We start from the raw sequence: 18,607 nt of genomic DNA on the forward strand, positions 1-18,607 counted from the left end.
ATAATTAGTAACCTTGTTGTTGTTGTGGTCTTCAGTCCTGAGACTGGTTTGATGCAGCTCTCCATGCTACTCTATCCTGTGCAAGCTTCTTTATCTCCCAGTACCTACTGCAACCTACATCCTTCTGAATCTGCTTAGTGTATTGATCTCTTGGTCTCCCTCTACGATTTTTACCCTCCACGCTGCCCTCCAATGCTAAATTTGTGATCCCTTGATGCCTCAAAACATGTCCTACCAAGCGATCCCTTCTTTTAGTCAAGTTGTGCCACAAACTTCTCTTCTCCCCAATCCTATTCAATACCTCCTCATTAGTTACGTGATCTATCCACCTTATCTTCAGCATTCTTCTGTAGCACCACATTTCGAAAGCTTCTATTCTCTTCTTGTCCAAACTAGTTATCGTCCATGTCTCACTTCCATACATGGCTACACTCCATACAAATACTTTCAGAAACGACTTCCTGACACCTAAATCTATACTCGATGTTAACAAATTTCTCTTCTTGAGAAACGCTTTCCTTGCCATTGCCAGTCTACATTTTATATCCTCTCTACTTCGACCATCATCGGTTATTTTACTCCCTAAATAGCAAAACTCCTTTACTACTTTAAGTGTCTCATTTCCTAATCTAATCCCCTCAGCATCACCCGATTTAATTTGACTACATTCCATTATCCTCGTTTTGCTTTTGTTGATGTTCATCTTATATCCTCCTTTCAAGACACTGTCCATTCCGTTCAACTGCTCTTCCATGTCCTTTGCTGTCTCTGACAGAATTACAATGTCATCGGCGAACCTCAAAGTTTTTACTTCTTCTCCATGAATTTTAATACCTACTCCGAATTTTTCTTTTGTTTCCTTTACTGCTTGCTCAATATACAGATTGAATAACATCGGGGAGAGGCTACAATCCTGTCTCACTCCTTTCCCAACCACTGCTTCCCTTTCATGCCCCTCGACTCTTATAACTGCCATCTGGTTTCTCTACAAATTGTAAGTAGCCCTTCGCTCCCTGTATTTTACCCCTGCCACCTTCAGAATTTGAAAGAGAGTATTCCAGTTAACGTTGTCAAAAGCTGTCTCTAAGTCTACAAATGCTAGAAACGTAGGTTTGCCTTTTCTTAATCTTTCTTCTAAGATAAGTCGTAAGGTCAGTATTGCCTCACGTGTTCCAACATTTCTACGGAATCCAAACTGATCTTCCCCGAGGTCCGCTTCTACTAGTTTTTCCATTCGTCTGTAAAGAATTCGCGTTAGTATTTTGCAGCTGTGACTTATTAAACTGATAGTTCGGTAATTTTCACATCTGTCAACACCTGCTTTCTTTGGGATTGGAATTATTATATTCTTCTTGAAGTCTGAGGGTATTTCGCCTGTCTCATACATCGTGCTCACTAGATGGTAGAGTTTTGTCATGACTGGCTCTCCCGAGGCCATCAGTAGTTCTAGTGGAATGTTGTCTACTCCCGGGGCCTTGTTTCGACTCAGGTCTTTCAGTGCTCTGTCAAACTCTTCACGCAGTATCTTATCTCCCATTTCGTCTTCATCTACATCCTCTTCCATTTCCATAATATGGTCCTCAAGTACATCGCCCTTGTATAAACCTTCTATATACTCCTTCCACCTTTCTGCCTTCCCTTCTTTGCTTAGAACTGGGTTGCCATCTGAGCTCTTGATATTCATACAAGTGGTTCTCTTCTCTCCAAAGGTCTCTTTAATTTTCCTGTAGACAGTATCTATCTTACCCCTAGTGAGATAACCCTCTACATCCTTACATTTGTCCTCTAGCCATCCCTGCTTAGCCATTTTGCACTTCCTGTTGATTTCATTTTTGAGACGTTTGTATTCCTTTTTGCCTGCTTCATTTACTGCATTTTTATATTTTCTCCTTTCATCAATTAAATTCAATATTTCTTCTGTTACCCAAGGATTTCTATTAGCCCTCGTCTTTTTACCTACTTGATCGTCTGCTGCCTTCACCACTTCATCCCTCAGAGCTACCCATTCTTCTTCTACTGTATTTCTTTCCCCCATTCCTGTCAATTGTCCCTTTATGCTCTCCCTGAAACTATCTACAACCTCTGGTTTAGTCAGTTTATCCAGGTCCCATCTCATTAAATTCCAACCTTTTTGCAGTTTCTTCAGTTTCAATCTGCAGTTCATAACCAATAGATTGTGGTCAGAATCCACATCTGCCCCAGGAAATGTCTTACAATTTAAAACCTGGTTCCTAAATCTCTGTCTTACCATTATATAATCTATCTGAAAGCTGTCAGTATCTCCTGGCTTCTTCCATGTATACAGCCTCCTTTCATGATTCTTGAACCAAGTGTTAGCTATGATTAAGTTATGCTCTGTGCAAAATTCTACAAGGCGGCTTCCTCTTTCATTCCTTCCCCCCAATCCATATTCACCTACTATGTTTCCTTCTCTCCCTTTTCCTACTGACGAATTCCAGTCACCCATGACTATTAAATTTTCGTCTCCCTTCACTACCTGAATAATTTCTTTTGTCATACATTTCATCAATTTCTTCATCATCTGCAGAGCTAGTTGGCATATAAACTTGTACTACTGTAGTAGGCATGGGCTTTGTGTCTATCTTGGCCACAATAATGCGTTCACTATGCTGTTTGTAGTAGCTAACCCGCACTCCTATTTTTTTATTCATTATTAAACCTACTCCTGCATTACCCCTATTTGATTTTGTATTTATAACCCTGTAATCACCTGACCAAAAGTCTTGTTCCTCCTGCCACCGAACTTCACTAATTCCCACTATATCTAACTTAAACCTATCCATTTCCCTTTTCAAATTTTCTAACCTACCTGCCCGATTAAGTGATTTGACATTCCACGCTCCGATCCGTAGGACGCCAGTTTTCTTTCTCCTGATAACAACGTCCTCTTGAGTAGTCCCCGCCCGGAGATCCGAATGGGGGACTATTTTACCTCCGGAATATTTTACCCAAGAGGACGCCATCATCATTTAATCATACAGTAGAGCTGCATGTCCTCGGGAAAAATTACGGCTGTAGTTTCCCCTTGCTTTCAGCCGTTCGCAGTACCAGCACAGCAAGGCCGGTTTGGTTAATGTTCCAAGGCCAGATCAGTCAATCATCCAGACCGTTGCCCCTGCAACTACTGAAAAGGCTGCTGCCCCTCTTCAGGAACCACACGTTTGTCTGGCCTCTCAACAGATACCCCTCCGTTGTGGTTGCACCTACGGTACGGCCATCTGTATCGCTGAGGCACGCAAGCCTCCCCACCAACGGCAAGGTCCATGGTTCATGGGGGGGAATTAGTAACCTTATAACTCTTGAAAATACTTTTCGTATTATTTTTTATCAGTGTATTTGTCTGTCCATCTGTTGGGAATCTTTTTCTCTGGATCAGATCTGGGTATCATGTTCAAATTATGTCACATACAAAGGTATACGGACCCTTGGCGGCGTAAAAGTTGTAAGCTTATAACTGACTCCAGTCAACAGATATGGCTATTTATGTCTCGTGTTTTATAATCGAAAACTCACTCATCGAAACCTATAGGGTGCCCTCCATTGACTTGGAATCATGAGATTTGGCAACAACTAAGTTTTCCGGTGCAAGTAAAGCAAAAAATCTGAAACTTGTTAACTTGTAATTATATCACATAAAAATGTCGTTTTCGATTTGGACATACATTGTATTCATCACCTGTTGAAAGAATAACATACGGACATTACTGCATCCAAAAATAAATTGTATGTTGTATTCATGATTTAGTACGTAAACAAAAATGTGTTATTAAATCTTCTCTCCCTACATACGTAAACTAAAGTCCTCTGCTTGCTTGTTCTTGTTTGTTTGGGCTGAGGAAATAACATAGAATTTCTGAATCGATCTTGGTATAGCTGGGATCAGTATCTTGCCAGTAACGTTACAAAGTATCGATAACAGGCAAAAATCATTGGGAAACTCGATTCCCAGGATGGGGAGTTTGTACAGAACCCTTAGTGCGTGAGTCCCTCTCGCACTTGCCCATTCTGTTTTCCTTTCTTCTATCTACCCTAGCATCACCCAGTGTGTTGTTCTGGAAGGTGAGTGCTCACCACAGACATGGGTGCCGTCGGGAGAGTCTGAGGGAAGTGCGACGGAACTGCTCTTGTTCTCTGTACGTGGAGTCCCCAAACCTTTTGGGTCACACTGAAACAGGTGACAGTGGTTGCACAGTAGATTAAATTGAGATAGGGAACCAATACTCGAAAGTGCATATTTATTGTGTTGAGGACATACACAGCATACACCACCTAACAACAATGTAGCTCACAGCAATTCTTCAAAGTAACGACGGTCAGTCTGAATGAATGCATGTATTGCAATGATGCCTGCAGTTCTTCACACCCTTGCAAAGATCTCGGGTGTCCGTTGTGCACTCGAACAGTAGCAGCTGATAAACAGTGTACACACCTGACCACCAAACGGACCTACTGTGCACAACTAGGCTCGTAGCACTCAAGCATCGCAGTGGCGCATTAACCTGTGCCGCAAGCACACCACTGACCCTGCTGTCAGCTGTCCATTGCATCAGATAGCTTGTGTCGTGTTCATGGTGAGGTGTGTTGCTGTGTACAGCGCACAATGAGTAATCAAAGGTGAAATGTGCAAGCACTGGGACGAACGGATTTTGAGCCCTATGTCTGCTTGTGTCAATCCAGTATCGTTCACAGCGCTGTACTTTCCAACTACATACAGTTTGTATTGTTTGTGGATGAGGCCTCATTCATCCGTGATGTTGTTTTCAAAAGGCAAACAGGCAGATCTAGAATGAGGACAACACCCACGCCACCCATATCGGCCAACAGCAAAGATTCTCAGTGAAGGTATTTTAGGGCATTATCCAAGATCATTCCATTTTGATGTTAATGTTTGCAAGCACCTGAAGAATACTCACACTCATTGTAGGACTGGAGACGGGGGGTCCTCTCTGATGGCCATTGCGATCGCTGGATCTTACAACCCTGGACTTCATTCTCTGCGGTTATGTCAAGATGTAGGTGTACGAAACACCTGTAGATACAGCTGAAGACCTGCTTGCCAGGGTCCAAGCTGCCTGCCTCCTGGTACAACATTGTTGCTCACGGGCGAGGCCTCCACGACGAGTGCGGCCGCTTCATGTTTAAAGATGATTAAAGGTGTAGCTGTTGTCACACGCATCGACTCAGTCTGTGTTTCGACAAGTTTCTACACAGTTGTCACTTCCGCCCAGCTGCTCAGAACAATGAAGTGTGACATGTCTTGGAAGACAGTAGCGTGACTGACTCGATTCCACTATCGCAGTAGCCGCCACGATACAGGAATGACCTGTGAGGATATGCTGACGTCACTCCGAAACTGTGATCACAGAGAGAGCGTCATGCACGTCAAAGGTCGTGAGGTGGTGGTGTGAATGTGGGATATTTTCAAGAACACTGCCATCCTGAATTTGGAATCATTCAACTGTATGTCAGTCCGACATCGTAAGCAAGTGTACGGTGCTGGAGAGAAAACTGGATTTACTTGTGTTGCAGATATGTGCAAATATTACTTTCTTAATAAAATTTTTGTTCTTGTTTAGATACTCCCGAGCTCATTTTTTACAGTTCTTTTGTCAGCTGTGTTTATTTACCAGGCGACATCTACACTCTTTTTGGAGAACTGTCGAGACGATTTCCCAAGTTTCTGCAATGTGTCACTCAAAACGTAACCGATCAGCAGCTACTTGCAGCCAGCATATTCCATTTCGTGCATTTCTGTCACAGCACAATCCCACTCGTTTAATATGTAGAAGTTCTTCTTCTTACGAGAAATAAACCCGTTTGTGCTGCCTTGCGTCCACGCTTGGTAAGTAATGAGAGTAGTAGCAAGTTGAGAGAGGCATGTTCAAATGTGTACCAACACGCTGGGCACTGTCGCAATGCGCTATGTGTAAGTAATGTTAGTGGTGAGAGAAGAAGCGTGATGAACTGCGACTTGAATTGCTGATCAGCGCACGCTGCGTGGCTGAAGGGTTTTGTAAACAGCCCTGCGGAGGGCGACCCGAGTCTTTCTCTCTCTCCGACTGCCAGCCAGCCCTGATATCGGAGTCAAGCGCTCGTGCGGTATCCGTGACGACGATGGTGACTGCAGTCATGGCCACGCACGTTGGGTAACAATGATGACGCCGCACTGTAGTCACTGTTTACCGACGACGGTGTGACGTCATTCATCATGGTCACCTTGGCTGAGGATGAAAGCAACTATACATATTTTCTATAGTGTTTTTGTTTATACACTACTGGCCATTAAAATTGCTACACCACGAAGATGACGTGCTACAGACGCGAAATGTAACCGACAGGAAGAAGATGCTGTGATATGCAAATGATTAGCTTTTCAGAGCATTCACACAATGTTCGCGCCGGTGGCGACACCCACAACGTGCTGACATGAGGAAAGTTTCCATTCGATTTCTCATACACAAACAGCACTTGACTGGCGTTGCCTGGTGAAACGTTGTTATGATGCCTCGTGTAAGGAGGAGAAATGCGCACCATCACGTTTCCGACTTTGATAAAGGTCCGATTGTAGCCCATCGCGATTGCGGTTTATCGTATCGCGACATTGCTGCTCGCGTTGGTGGAGATCCAATGACTGTTAGCAGAATATGGAATCGGTGGGTTCAGGAAGGTAATACGGAACGCCGTTCTGTATCCCAACGGTCTCGTATCACTAGCAGTCGAGATGACAGGCATCTTATCCATATGGCTGTAATGGATCGTGCAGCCATGTCCAGATGGGGACGTTTGCAAGACAACAGTCATCTGCACGAACAGTTCGATGACGTTTGCAGCAGCATGGACTATCAGCTCGGACACCGTGGCTGCGGTTACCCTTGACGCTGCATCACAGACAGGAGCGCCTGCTGTGGTGTAGTCAACGACGAACCTGGGTCCACGAATGGCAAAACGTCATTTTTTCGGATGAATCCAGGTTCTGCTTACAGCATCATGATGGTCGCATTCGTGTTTGGCGACATCGTGGTGAACGCACATTGGAAGCGCGTATTCGTCATCGCCACACTGGCGTATCACCCGGCGTGTTGGTATGGGGTGCCATTGGTTACACGTCTCGGTCATCTCTTGTTCGCAATGACGGCACTTTGAACAGTGGACGTTACATTGCAGATGTCTTACGACCCGTGGCTCTACCTTCATTCGATCCCTGCGAAATCCTACATTTCAGCAGGACAATTCCTGACCGCATGTTGCAGGTCCTGGATACAGGCCTTTCTGGATACAGAAAATGTTCGACTGCTGCCCTGGCCAGCACATTCTCCAGATCTCTCACCAATTGAAAACGTCTGGTCAATGGTGGCCGAGCAACTGGCTCGTCACAATACGTCAGTCACTGCTCTTGATGAACTGTGGTATCGTGTTGAGGCTGCATGGGCAGCTGTACCTGTACACGCCATCAAAGCTCTGTTTGACTCAATGCCCAGACGTATCAAGGCCGTTATTACGGCCACAGGTGGTTGTTCTGGGTACTGATTTCTCAGGATCTACGCACCGAAATTCCATGAAAATGTAATCACTGTCAGTTCTAGAATAATATATTTGTCCAATGAATACCCGTTTATCGTCTGCATTTCTTCTTGGTGTAGCAATTTTAATGGCTTGTAGTGTAAGTGATTCTTATGGGTTCTACTTCTTTTCTAGGTGCGAGGAGGCGTTACTCGCTGTGGGATCTGAACCCAGCAGCTGATAATGATGATGACGATGATGATGATCTCTGGGGAACGACTTCGATTGTTCAGAGGCAGATATCGCTTATTCTACAGTATTAAATTGTTTGTTATTTTTGAGATGCTCTAGTTTGTAGATGTTCTCAATGCGAATTTCGGTGTTTTGACACGACCACCAGCTACTAGTTCTTTTGCACCTGTGTTTTCGTTTTGGGTTTGTCTGTATTCTTTCAGACACATTCCCCTGCCGACGTCATACACCTCCTCTAGTTCCCATGCTGGATATGCCCTTAATGACAAACATGCCCACTGATGATGAGTTGCTGGAAGTGTATTCCAGTAATGAACACAACAACAGTTTTACTTGTAAGTACTCAGAATTTATTATTATTATCATACAAATACGGATTTTTATTTCTCCTTCCTTAGATACTTATCAACTGCGTCTCTTTCTCCTTCTTGTGTGCAGAGTTAATAGGAGTTCGACGTGTTGTTGAGGGGAAGAGCATTGTCCAAGTTAGGGTGAGAGCTGTCGTGACGTCATGGGGTGAGTCGATACCAGGGTGGTCATACTGAGTCACTTTTCTGAGGTGCAGGAAAGGGGGTCCTGTAAGACACTCAGCTGTATGCTCTGCCTTGATTTATGTTCATAAGATTTTGATCAACTTATTGTGGGGTCCAGTTACATCTCTCTTCAAAAGTATATACTGCTAACAAAAAGCATGTCCTAATGCCCAGAATCATGATAAGAGGAATTTAAATTGATTTCCATGGTTGCTTCGCACTAGTGATAGAAATTAACCAAAAAGTACAGGGCATACAGATACACAACAAACACCAGATGTCCACTGACGTTCTAATTTCTCGTTTATGGCCGAATGTAGGAAAGCCATAAGAAGAAGACAAACATTAACACGCTGTGTGGCACATCGACAAAGAAGTCGAGCGTAAATTAGGTGGTCCCCTCTTCTTGTCCATATTAGCCGAGAAACATCCAAAAAGTGTAGACCTGCTGCTAATCTCTGAATACGATAAGCAACACAACGTTTCGATAAAATGCATGTCCCACCTACGTTCCTCTGAAATGAAAACCAAAAAGGTGCAAGATATTTTTGCTGTAGATGTCTCAAGTCGTTTACCAAGAGCATGTATCTTGAAAGACACCTGATTGACTGTTAGAGCCAGGAAACAATAGGTGTGGAAATGCTTATCAAGGATAAACGGTTCTCGAAGTTTAAGAATGCCTCTCACCAACACTTCTGTCCGTTCGTCGTTTACGTCGATTTAGAGCGCCTCCTAGCTCCTGTGGTACAGTGTGAACGTGGTGCCTCTGCCTCCCATATCACTGTCACAAAATGATGCATACGATATGTGGCTAGCCATCAAGTTCTGTGCACTAAAATTAAAATCTTATGTCAAGGGAATAGTGCGAGATGGCTGCTCACTGAGCTTGAAAGTCTTGTACGGGATGTTTATAACATTTATAGTGAAAACGTCCTCATGACCAACGTGAAGGAGAATGATGCACTGTACAAGCAGGCAGCTGATCGTTATACCTGGGGACTGTGACTGGACAGAGGTGAGGAAGCTCCCTGTAGGGTCTGTTGCCACGTAACGGGGAAGTCCCAGAGTGCAGCTGACAACCCATGTAACTTTAAGTACCAACTGCCACAGCACACAGCCATCTTTTCCACAATTTCAGTGAGCATGATGCCCACTTTCTAGTTCAGCACTTTGACGAGTCTGGGTAGTAGGATGATAAGATCAGTGTCATTGCTGACACCGTTGACAAATACATGCCGCTTCAAAGAGGATCACACCACTTCCTGGATTCACAACGCTTCATGCTCACGTCTCTTTATAAATTTGCTGAACCAACGCGTCCTGGAGATATTCTTAGCAAAGGGAGCCACTTATCTCGATGATGTAGAGTTTCAAGAGTTTCAACTTGTGACGGAGAAGGGGTCTTTCCATACGAATATCTGGATTCTCTAGTAAACTAAGAGGCATTTCCATAATGAATGGAAAGAACGGGCACTTAGTGAATGAACAGCAGGACTTCGGCATCTCTGATTTATCAGAACACGTAAAATGATGAACACGAATGTACATCTGACCGGCAACATCGAGAAGTTCTGTAGCATATGGCTGAGATTTCGTGGGATGCCATGTTAAGAAAGACACAAGCCAGCAGCGAATTCTTGACCAACGTTGAGATGCATGTCTTCCTGGAACATGCGGTCCACGAGTGACTTTGCCAATGTGTGCTCAGGTATGCCAAGGCAAATAACTTGCAAATAATCTAGGGGGAGTACAGGTTGTCTGACGATTTCAGTTTCATTCTTTACCTGGATGTAAACTGTCTCTAAAGGCAAACCATGCAACAAAGTCTCCCTTTTCAAGGGCTCTCATGGATGTCCAAAGGGGAACTCACCAGCCTGAGGAAAGAGATCAAATATGTGGCTGCTGATGCTGTTGAGGGATATGTCCTAGAGGTAGAGCTGGACTATCCCACAAGTCTGCATGACAGACACGGTGATTTGCACAGCCTGAACGACTTTCACGTTCAGGGACTTCAACAGGTGCCTCCTCTAGGGGATTGGCGCTGCACCACAAATGCTTATCAGGAGACCTTTCGATTGAGGTTATATACTGAGGTATATACTGCAATTCCAGCTGGAAGCAGGGGTGTCCTATCACGATCACAAGTGGTTCATCGGGGGGCATAGGTGTGGAAATCTGCTGCATCCAGACTATTTACTGATGTGTCTGGGTGGGTTTATTTGTTAGTAAAAAGGTAAAAAGGTGTTCTACTTGACTGGGTGTGTGTGGAATAGTTTGATGAGCTGTTTGTCACAGTTCTGAGTGCATGTTTGAGATTATGAATGTTTCATTGGACACTGCGTGCGTCCATATGTGTGTGTGTGTGTGTGTGTGTGTGTGTGTGTGTGTGAGAGAGAGAGAGAGAGAGAGAGAGAGTATATATTTCGTGTGGAACATGTACAATATGCATCCGTGTAAAGAAAGTATTTTATATGTTCATGGTGCGTGTGTGTGTGGGGGGGGGGGGGGGGACGTGCGTCATGTCCTCGCTGTGACAGCATGCAGTTAGCGGTCAGCGGGCAGCTAACATCCCGTTTGCAGTCTGAGCCGCTTCGCGCTTCCGACATCCCGGCTGTGGGCGTCACAACAACACAGGGCGAGGGAGGCCAGCGAGCGACACGGGCCGAGTCCACACAGTAGGGGGCCCGGCGTACGGACCGACCCAAAAGCACTGTAGTGGTGACACGTTACTGCAGGCGACTCTTACCGGTAAGTCGATAAGCAGTATAGAAAACGAAAAATAAAATTCAGAATTTCCCTCGTTGTGCAGGAGCAGTGTATTGGAAGGTGGTGCACACTTTTGAATCTGCACCTTCCAAAACGTTGAATCCGTCGTCCTTGCGATGGCGCCACTGCGCTTTCTGCCATCTAGACCTAATCTATGCCAGCCGGTGTGGCCGAGCGGTTCTGAACGCTTCAGTCTGGAACCGCGCGACTGCTACGGTCGCAGGTTCGAATCCTGCCTCTGGCATGGATGTGTGTGATGTCCTTACGTTAGTTAGGTGTAAGTAGTTCTAAGTTCTAGGGGACTGATGACCTGATAAGTTAAGTCCCATAGTGCTCAGAGCCATTTGAACTATTCTGACCATACATACATACATATTTGTACACAGTATTATGTGAGAGCCCAGTTACCAGGGGCACAGTGTCAAAATCGTAAGCTGCGTCGTTACCTGGGCCACAGCACGCTTTGCCGTACTACTCTGCAGGGCTGTAGTGAAGAACCACAAGAGGAATTATCTCGAATACGAATACCTCAAGACTGCTGCAGCTGTCTGAAGACTTAAGTTTCATTCAGAAAGCAAAGTGTGTCTTTAAATCGAAACTATCTGTACAACATTGGTTTCACGGAATAACTTTTCGCAATTACACTTTTCCTAAGCAGGTGCAGTGTATGATCAACGAAACGTAGCTGCACCGCAAATGTAATAAAGAAGTCGTCCTTTAAACATTCTCGCAAGCTGTGAGGTACTAACTCTACAAAATATTGGACACGTATCAGGTAAATTGCCTTTGCTGCAGTGAAATGCATGGATGATGGTAACGAAAACAAGATGTAATGACAGGACATGATACGATGTCGGCAGAAACCATTCTTAAATGCGGAACCCGCAACTATCAATCGTTGAAATTACCATCCAGCAAACATCCGTAATATTTATAGGAAAAAGATTTAATGTACCCAGAACCTTTTCAGTTCACTAAAACAGGTATCGCCTAATTCTCTTCTCAAAGGATCCAAAATGAGGCTCACATGATAGTTTATGGACTGGCACGTTGCTACATACGCCACAAAAAGTTACACAAAGGCACAGATCATACTGCGTCCTTTTGCTTTCCATGTATACTACTGTCAGAATCCAAACAGTCATAATGCACAGTGGCCATTCTATGTGTTAACGTTGGGTTGTTTGGGAAGGAGACCAGACAGCGAGGTCATCGGTCTCATCGGATTAGGGAAGGATGGGGAAGGAAGTCGGCCGTGCCCTAAATCAGAATGGCCGGACACAGGATTGAACCGTCGTCCTCCCGAATGCGAGTCCAGTGTATGTGTTCACATAGCACGTGTATGTTAAGGTAAGAAGAGTTTGAGCAGTTGTAACGAACTGTATAAATTATGTGGTATGTATACAGGTTCATTACGAGATTTGAAGTTGACGAACCTCCATGTTGAGAGAAGTAATTTTATAGGCCTTCCATATGGAGTAGAGATTCTTAGGAAGAGAAGATGCTGATGGAGACTTGAAATGCCACACTGAGACTCTAGACCACTCTCCACTAAATATGAAGCTAACATCCTTCAGCTTCTAAAGCAGGACTGTATACAAAGTTATCTGAATCTGTTAAAGAAGTAGCTAGCAAATACGAGAAAAAAAGATGCAGACGATTTTCTTCGACCTCTAACCATTCCGAGCTTAGCCTCCCTGTATCATAGCCCCAAAAGGCTCACAGAAGTAGAGGTTGGTTCAGAATTCTTCCAGATGGTTAGTATTAGAACTGGAGAGCCAAAGATAGCTACAGTGTGAAGCAGGTAAACTGGGAAAGACTCTCCAAGAACTGACCAGGTGGTGTGTGTCATTTTCTCACCCCCCTGTACGTATAATACAGTTTATAAGAGGAGGAAAAAACTCCACTTACCATACGTTCGAATGCGAGGGGAACCAACAGCTGTGGGGCGTGCGTCGCACCGAGTGAGAGCAGCTGCGCAAAGTCCCGCCAGTAGCTGGAGAGTCGTTCCCGGAAAACAGCCGCCTGGGCCTGCAGTTCTGCACAAGACGGGAGACGACGGACTGGTGAACAAGCAAGTGGATCAGATTTCTGTAGGAAGCACAGCTTTCACTTTCTGCCCCCACAAAGTGTATGCAGGTAGCATTTACCTTTTGAAACTAGATCAATACACAATGTCAGTAATCGTATGAGTTACAGCACGGACATCTTGACCGGACGTTACAAAGCTCATATTCCAGCGACAAATTTAAAGAGCACATCAAGCAAAGAGAGAGTAGTACCATCACCTAACGTAGATCCAGTAATAAAAATAACCTAAGGGTAGAAGTATCAAAATACCTGAAGAAGTGGAAATATACAACTACTTAAAAAATCACACACACGACTTGCCCAGCAATAAGACAGATTTAAGAAATAAGGGATCTCGAGATAAATTCCAGTAAGTTTTATGTGCTAATAATAGAAAGTAACACAAATGAGGATGTATAGTTTGGCTATTTGACTTTGACTTACTGACAAGCATAGGACGTAACGATTTGCACAGAATCGTGTCTATGCTGGTTTTATAATGTGAGTAGTCTTTACATCGTTTCCCGTGAGTTGTATGATATGTATGGAAATGAGGAAGAATTATGTCCACTCATCAACGTTTTTATATTTAGAATGTATTTATTTTAACATAACTAATATATTTTAGTAATTCAGTAAAAAATTGAATAAGGTGTTTTGCAAGTGTAGCAGAAAAAGCCATTCTCGGCCTAAACTTTCTAAGGACCATGGAAATGTATGACTACATTTGTACTGGTACAGTACCTTACATATTAACGGTACATTTTATAATTACATGATGATACACATAATGTTCTGTAATTTGTGACAAGTATCCCATCACATGTTTTTATCTCACTTTTTGTACTCCTTTTTCTTTTTATTTGTCCAGTGGATCAATTCATGTACGAAAGTTGTTGTGAATGCGATTTATACCTTTGTGATGTTAATGTGGTACAAAGAATACACATATAAAATTATATATATATATATATATATATATATATATATATATATATATATATATATATATATATATATGATTATTACTGCCATGTTTTTATGAGCACCCAAGCTACTGTACGCCTTTGACGATGGATACCATATGTACTATTACGCACTATCACAATAAAGAAATGTTAAGATACTCTGATGTAAAACCTTTATTGTGGGATGTATAATCACTGCTAAGGGCGAAGAAGAAACGACTTGTGAATATGTTCCCCACCAACCGCCTCAGTTGTCGTATAAACAACATGAACAGTGATTTGAGGAGATTCATGTTAGCGATGTTAACATCAGTAACAATAAATTTACCTTATGCCATTGCTATGATCCTTGAGCTCATCTGATGTTGATGTACTCTCAGAGTTAGGAGACTCAACATACAGAGACAACAGTGAGATATACACACGTCAGAAGATTCGTAAATTTTGACACCTCCAGTGGCCCGATGCAAGTGATGTGCTGTTTTTAGCATTTTTTGTAATATAACTGCCTCATGTATGGGAGGATAGTGGCGTTCTATACATGCTATCTGCACTTCACTTTTCGGTTATTGCTGTATACCTGTATAAGGGACTTAGGATCGAAAATGTAGTCGTGAAAACAAATAATATTACAGTTAACGGCAGATACGACGTCTTTAAGAAAAATACTGCATTATTTTTATGCCTGTGCCAGATTTTTGACATTTCGTTCTTATGCGAGCCTATTTTTAGTACAAAAAAGACATTGCTACAGATGGAGAATGATGTGTGTACACGATGTTTGTTCTGTTCCTAATGCTATTGGGATTACTCAGTGGCAAATCGCAAAAGAGAAAGTCCAAGGAACGTGCATCTTTATGTGTCTGTAAAAAACGTACCGACACATTACACTGGCATCTGGCTGTGGGGCAACGACTGCAGAATGTATAGCCATGGGTTGGGGTGGAGACAACAGAGTGCTGGGAAGTTCACCAGCCATCAGACCGGTGTAACCTGAGTTGAGATCTGTGGCTACCACTGACACCACACCACAAGCAGCATAGTGTAGGGCGTTCTGTGGTGTTCAGCGGAAAAATGAAAGAGAACATGAAGAGTAGAGGATGTTCACGGCGAAACAAAGTCAACTAACATCAACTGTCAGTTTTGTAACAACGAAATCAAACAATCATTGATAAAATTATTTAATAGGATAGATAAAAGAATCGACTCACGAAGCAGCGGCAGAACACACATAGAAACTGTTGTGATTGGCAAGCTTTCGGAGCCAGTGGCTCCTTCTGCAGGTAAAAGGGTTGAAAGGGAAGGAAGAAGGGTTAAGGAAAAGGACTGGACAGGTCTAGGAAAAGGGGGAAAAGGGGTAGATTTTGGGAAAGTCACCCAGAACCGCGGGTCAGAGTAGACTTACCGTACAAGATGAGAAGGAAAGTTGGGGACCGCATCCAGGGAGCTTAAAGGTGGAAGATAGGGTAATATACAAGACAGAGATTACTGCTAAAACATTGATCTCGAGTTAACAAGCGTGTGTCCTCCTATAATAGCCCTGTAACTGGCGAAAATAGTTCCCGTGGTCTGGGGGTAGCGTCGTTGATTCATAATCAAAACGTTTTCGGTCCCGGGTTCGATCCCCACCACTGCCTAAATTTTGATAAATAATCAGCATTGGCGGCCGAAGACTTCCGGCATAAGAAGTCAGCCTCATTCTGCCAGCGGCCTTGTCTGAGAGGGCGGAGGAGCGGATAGAGGTTCAGGGCACTCTCTTGTCCTAGGGGTGGGAAATTGCCCCTAAAGGCGGAAGAATCAGCAGTGATCAACGACATGAGGATGCAGAAGGCAATGGAAACCACTGCATTAAAGACACGTAACGTGTATCCACAGGACATGTGGCCTGTAATTGAAGAAGTGTCATGATGATCTCTCCATTGGCAAAAGATTCTGTAATAGTCCCCCATTCGGGTCTCCGGGAGGGGTCTGCCAAGGGGGAGGTTAACATGAGAAAAAGATTGAATAATCAACGAAAGGATAACACGAGTCTGGGCGTGGAATGTCAGAAGCTTGAACGTGGTAGGGAAACTAGAAAATCTAAAAAGGGAAATGCAAAGGCTCAATCTAGATATAGTAGGGGTCAGTGAAGTGGAAGGAAGACAAGGATTTCTGGTCAGATGAGTATCGGATAATATCAACAGCAGCAGACAATGATATAACAGGTGTAGGATTCGTTATGAATAGGAAGGTAGGGCAGAGGGTGTGTTACTGTGAACAGTTCAGTGACCGGGTTGTTCTAATCAGAATCGACAGCAGACCAACACTGACAACGATAGTTCAGGTATACATGCCGACGTCGCAAGTTGAAGATGAACAGATAGAGTAAGTGTATGAGGATATTGAAAGGGTAATGCAGTATGTAAAGGGGGACGAAAATCTAATAGTTATGGGCGGCTGGAATGCAGTTGTAGGGGAAGGAGTAGAAGAAAAGGTTACAGGAGAATATGGGCTTGGGACAAGGAATGAAAGAGGAGAAAGACTAATTGAGTTCTGTAACAAGTTTCAGCTAGTAATAGCGAATACCCTGTACAAGAATCACAAGAGGAGGAGGTATTCTTGGAAAATGCTGGGAGATACGGGAAGATTTCAATTAGATTACATCATGGTCAGACAGAGATTCCGAAATCAGATACTGGATTGTAAGGCGTACCCAGGAGCAGATATAGACTCAGATCGCAATATAGTAGTGATGAAGAGTAGGCTGAAGTTCAAGACATTAGTCAGGAAGAATCAATACGCAAAGAAGTGGGATACGGAAGTACTAAGGAATGACGAGATACGTTTGAAGTTCTCTAACGCTATAGATACAGCAATAAGGAATAGTGCAATAGGCAGTACAGTTGAAGAAGAATGGACATCTCTAAAAAGGGCCATCACAGAAGTTGGGAAGGAAAACATAGGTACAAAGAAGGTAGCTGCGAAGGATACATAGGTAACAGAAGAAATACTTCAGTTGTTTGATGAAAGGAGGAATTAAAAAACATGTTCCGGGAAAATCAGGAATACAGAAGTACCAGTCGCTGAGGAATGAAATAAATAGGAAGTGAAGGGAAGCTAAGAAGAAATGGCTGCAAGAAAAATGTGAAGACATCGAAAAAGATATGATTGTCGGAAGGACAGACTCAGCATACAGAAAAGTCAAAACAATCTTTGGTGACATTAAAAGCAACGGTGGTAACATTAAGAGTGCAACGGGAATTCCAGTGTTAAATGCAGAGGAGAGAGCAGATAGGTGGAAAGAATACATTGAAAGCCTCTATGAGGGTGAAGATTTGTCTGATGTGATAGAAGAAGAAACAGGAGTCGATTTAGAAGAGATAGGGGACCCAGTATTAGAATCGGATTTTAAAAGAGCTTTGGAGGACTTACGGTCAAATAAGGCAGAAGGGATAGATAACAATCCATCAGAATTTCTAAAATCATTGGGGGAAGTGGCAACAAAACGACTATTCATGTTGGTGTGTAGAATATATGAGTCTGGCGACATACCATCTGACTTTCGGAAAAGCATCATCCACACAATTCCGAAGACGGCAAGAGCTGACAAGTGCGAGAATTATCGCACAATCAGCTTAACAGCTCATGCATCGAAGCTGCTTACAAGAATAATATACAGAAGAATGGAAAAGAAAATTGACACTGCGCTAGGTGACGATCAGTTTGGATTTAGGAAAAGTAAAGGGACGAGAGAGGCAATTCTGACGTTACGGCTAATAATGGAAGCATGGCTAAAGAAAAATCAAGACACTTTCATAGGATTTGTCTACCTGGAAAAAGCGTTCGGGAATATAAAATGGTGCAAGCTGTTCGAGATTCTGAAAAAAGTAGGGGTAAGCTATAGGGAGAGACGGGTCATATACAATATGTACAACACCCAAGAGGGAATAATAAGAGTGGACGATCAGGAACGAAGTGCTCGTATTAAGAAGGGTGTAAGACAAGGCTGTAGCCTTTCGCCCCTACTCTTCAATCTGTACATCGAGGAAGCAATGATGGAAATAAAAAAAAGGTTCAGGAGTGGAATTAAAATACAAGGTGAAAGGATGTCAATGATACGATTCGCTGATGACATTGCTATCCTGAGTGAAAGTGAAGAAGAATTAAATGATCTGCTGAACGGAATGAACAGTCTAATGAGTACACAGTATGGTTGAGAGTAAATCGGAGAAAGACGAAGGTAATGAGAAGTAGTAGAAATGAGAACAGCGAGAAACTTAACATCAGGATTGATGGTTACGAAGTCAATGAAGTTAAGGAATTCTGCTACCTAGGCAGTAAAATAACCAATGACGGACGGAGCAAGGAGCCCATCAAAAGCAGACTCGCTATGGGAAAAAAGGCATTTCTGGCCAAGAGAAGTCTACTAATATCAAATACCGGCCTTAATTTGAGGAAGAAATTTCTGAGGATGTACGTCTGGAGTACAGCATTGTATGGTAGTGAAACATGGACTGT

The 18,607-nt window shown here is 43.3% G+C and overlaps 1 protein-coding gene across 1 annotated transcript in view; it reads right to left on the reverse strand.

Moving 5' to 3' along the window:
* LOC126232135 (uncharacterized) overlaps positions 1–18,607 on the reverse strand; it is a 55,271-nt gene that overhangs the window by 31,448 nt on the left and 5,216 nt on the right. The window contains exon 2 of the mRNA XM_049942443.1: positions 12,984–13,111. Coding sequence (XP_049798400.1) covers positions 12,984–13,111 — 128 coding nt within the window. The remainder of the gene's footprint in view (positions 1–12,983; positions 13,112–18,607) is intronic.

Source organism: Schistocerca nitens, unplaced genomic scaffold, assembly GCF_023898315.1.
Source record: "Schistocerca nitens isolate TAMUIC-IGC-003100 unplaced genomic scaffold, iqSchNite1.1 HiC_scaffold_448, whole genome shotgun sequence".
Taxonomy (NCBI): Eukaryota; Metazoa; Arthropoda; class Insecta; order Orthoptera; family Acrididae; genus Schistocerca; species Schistocerca nitens.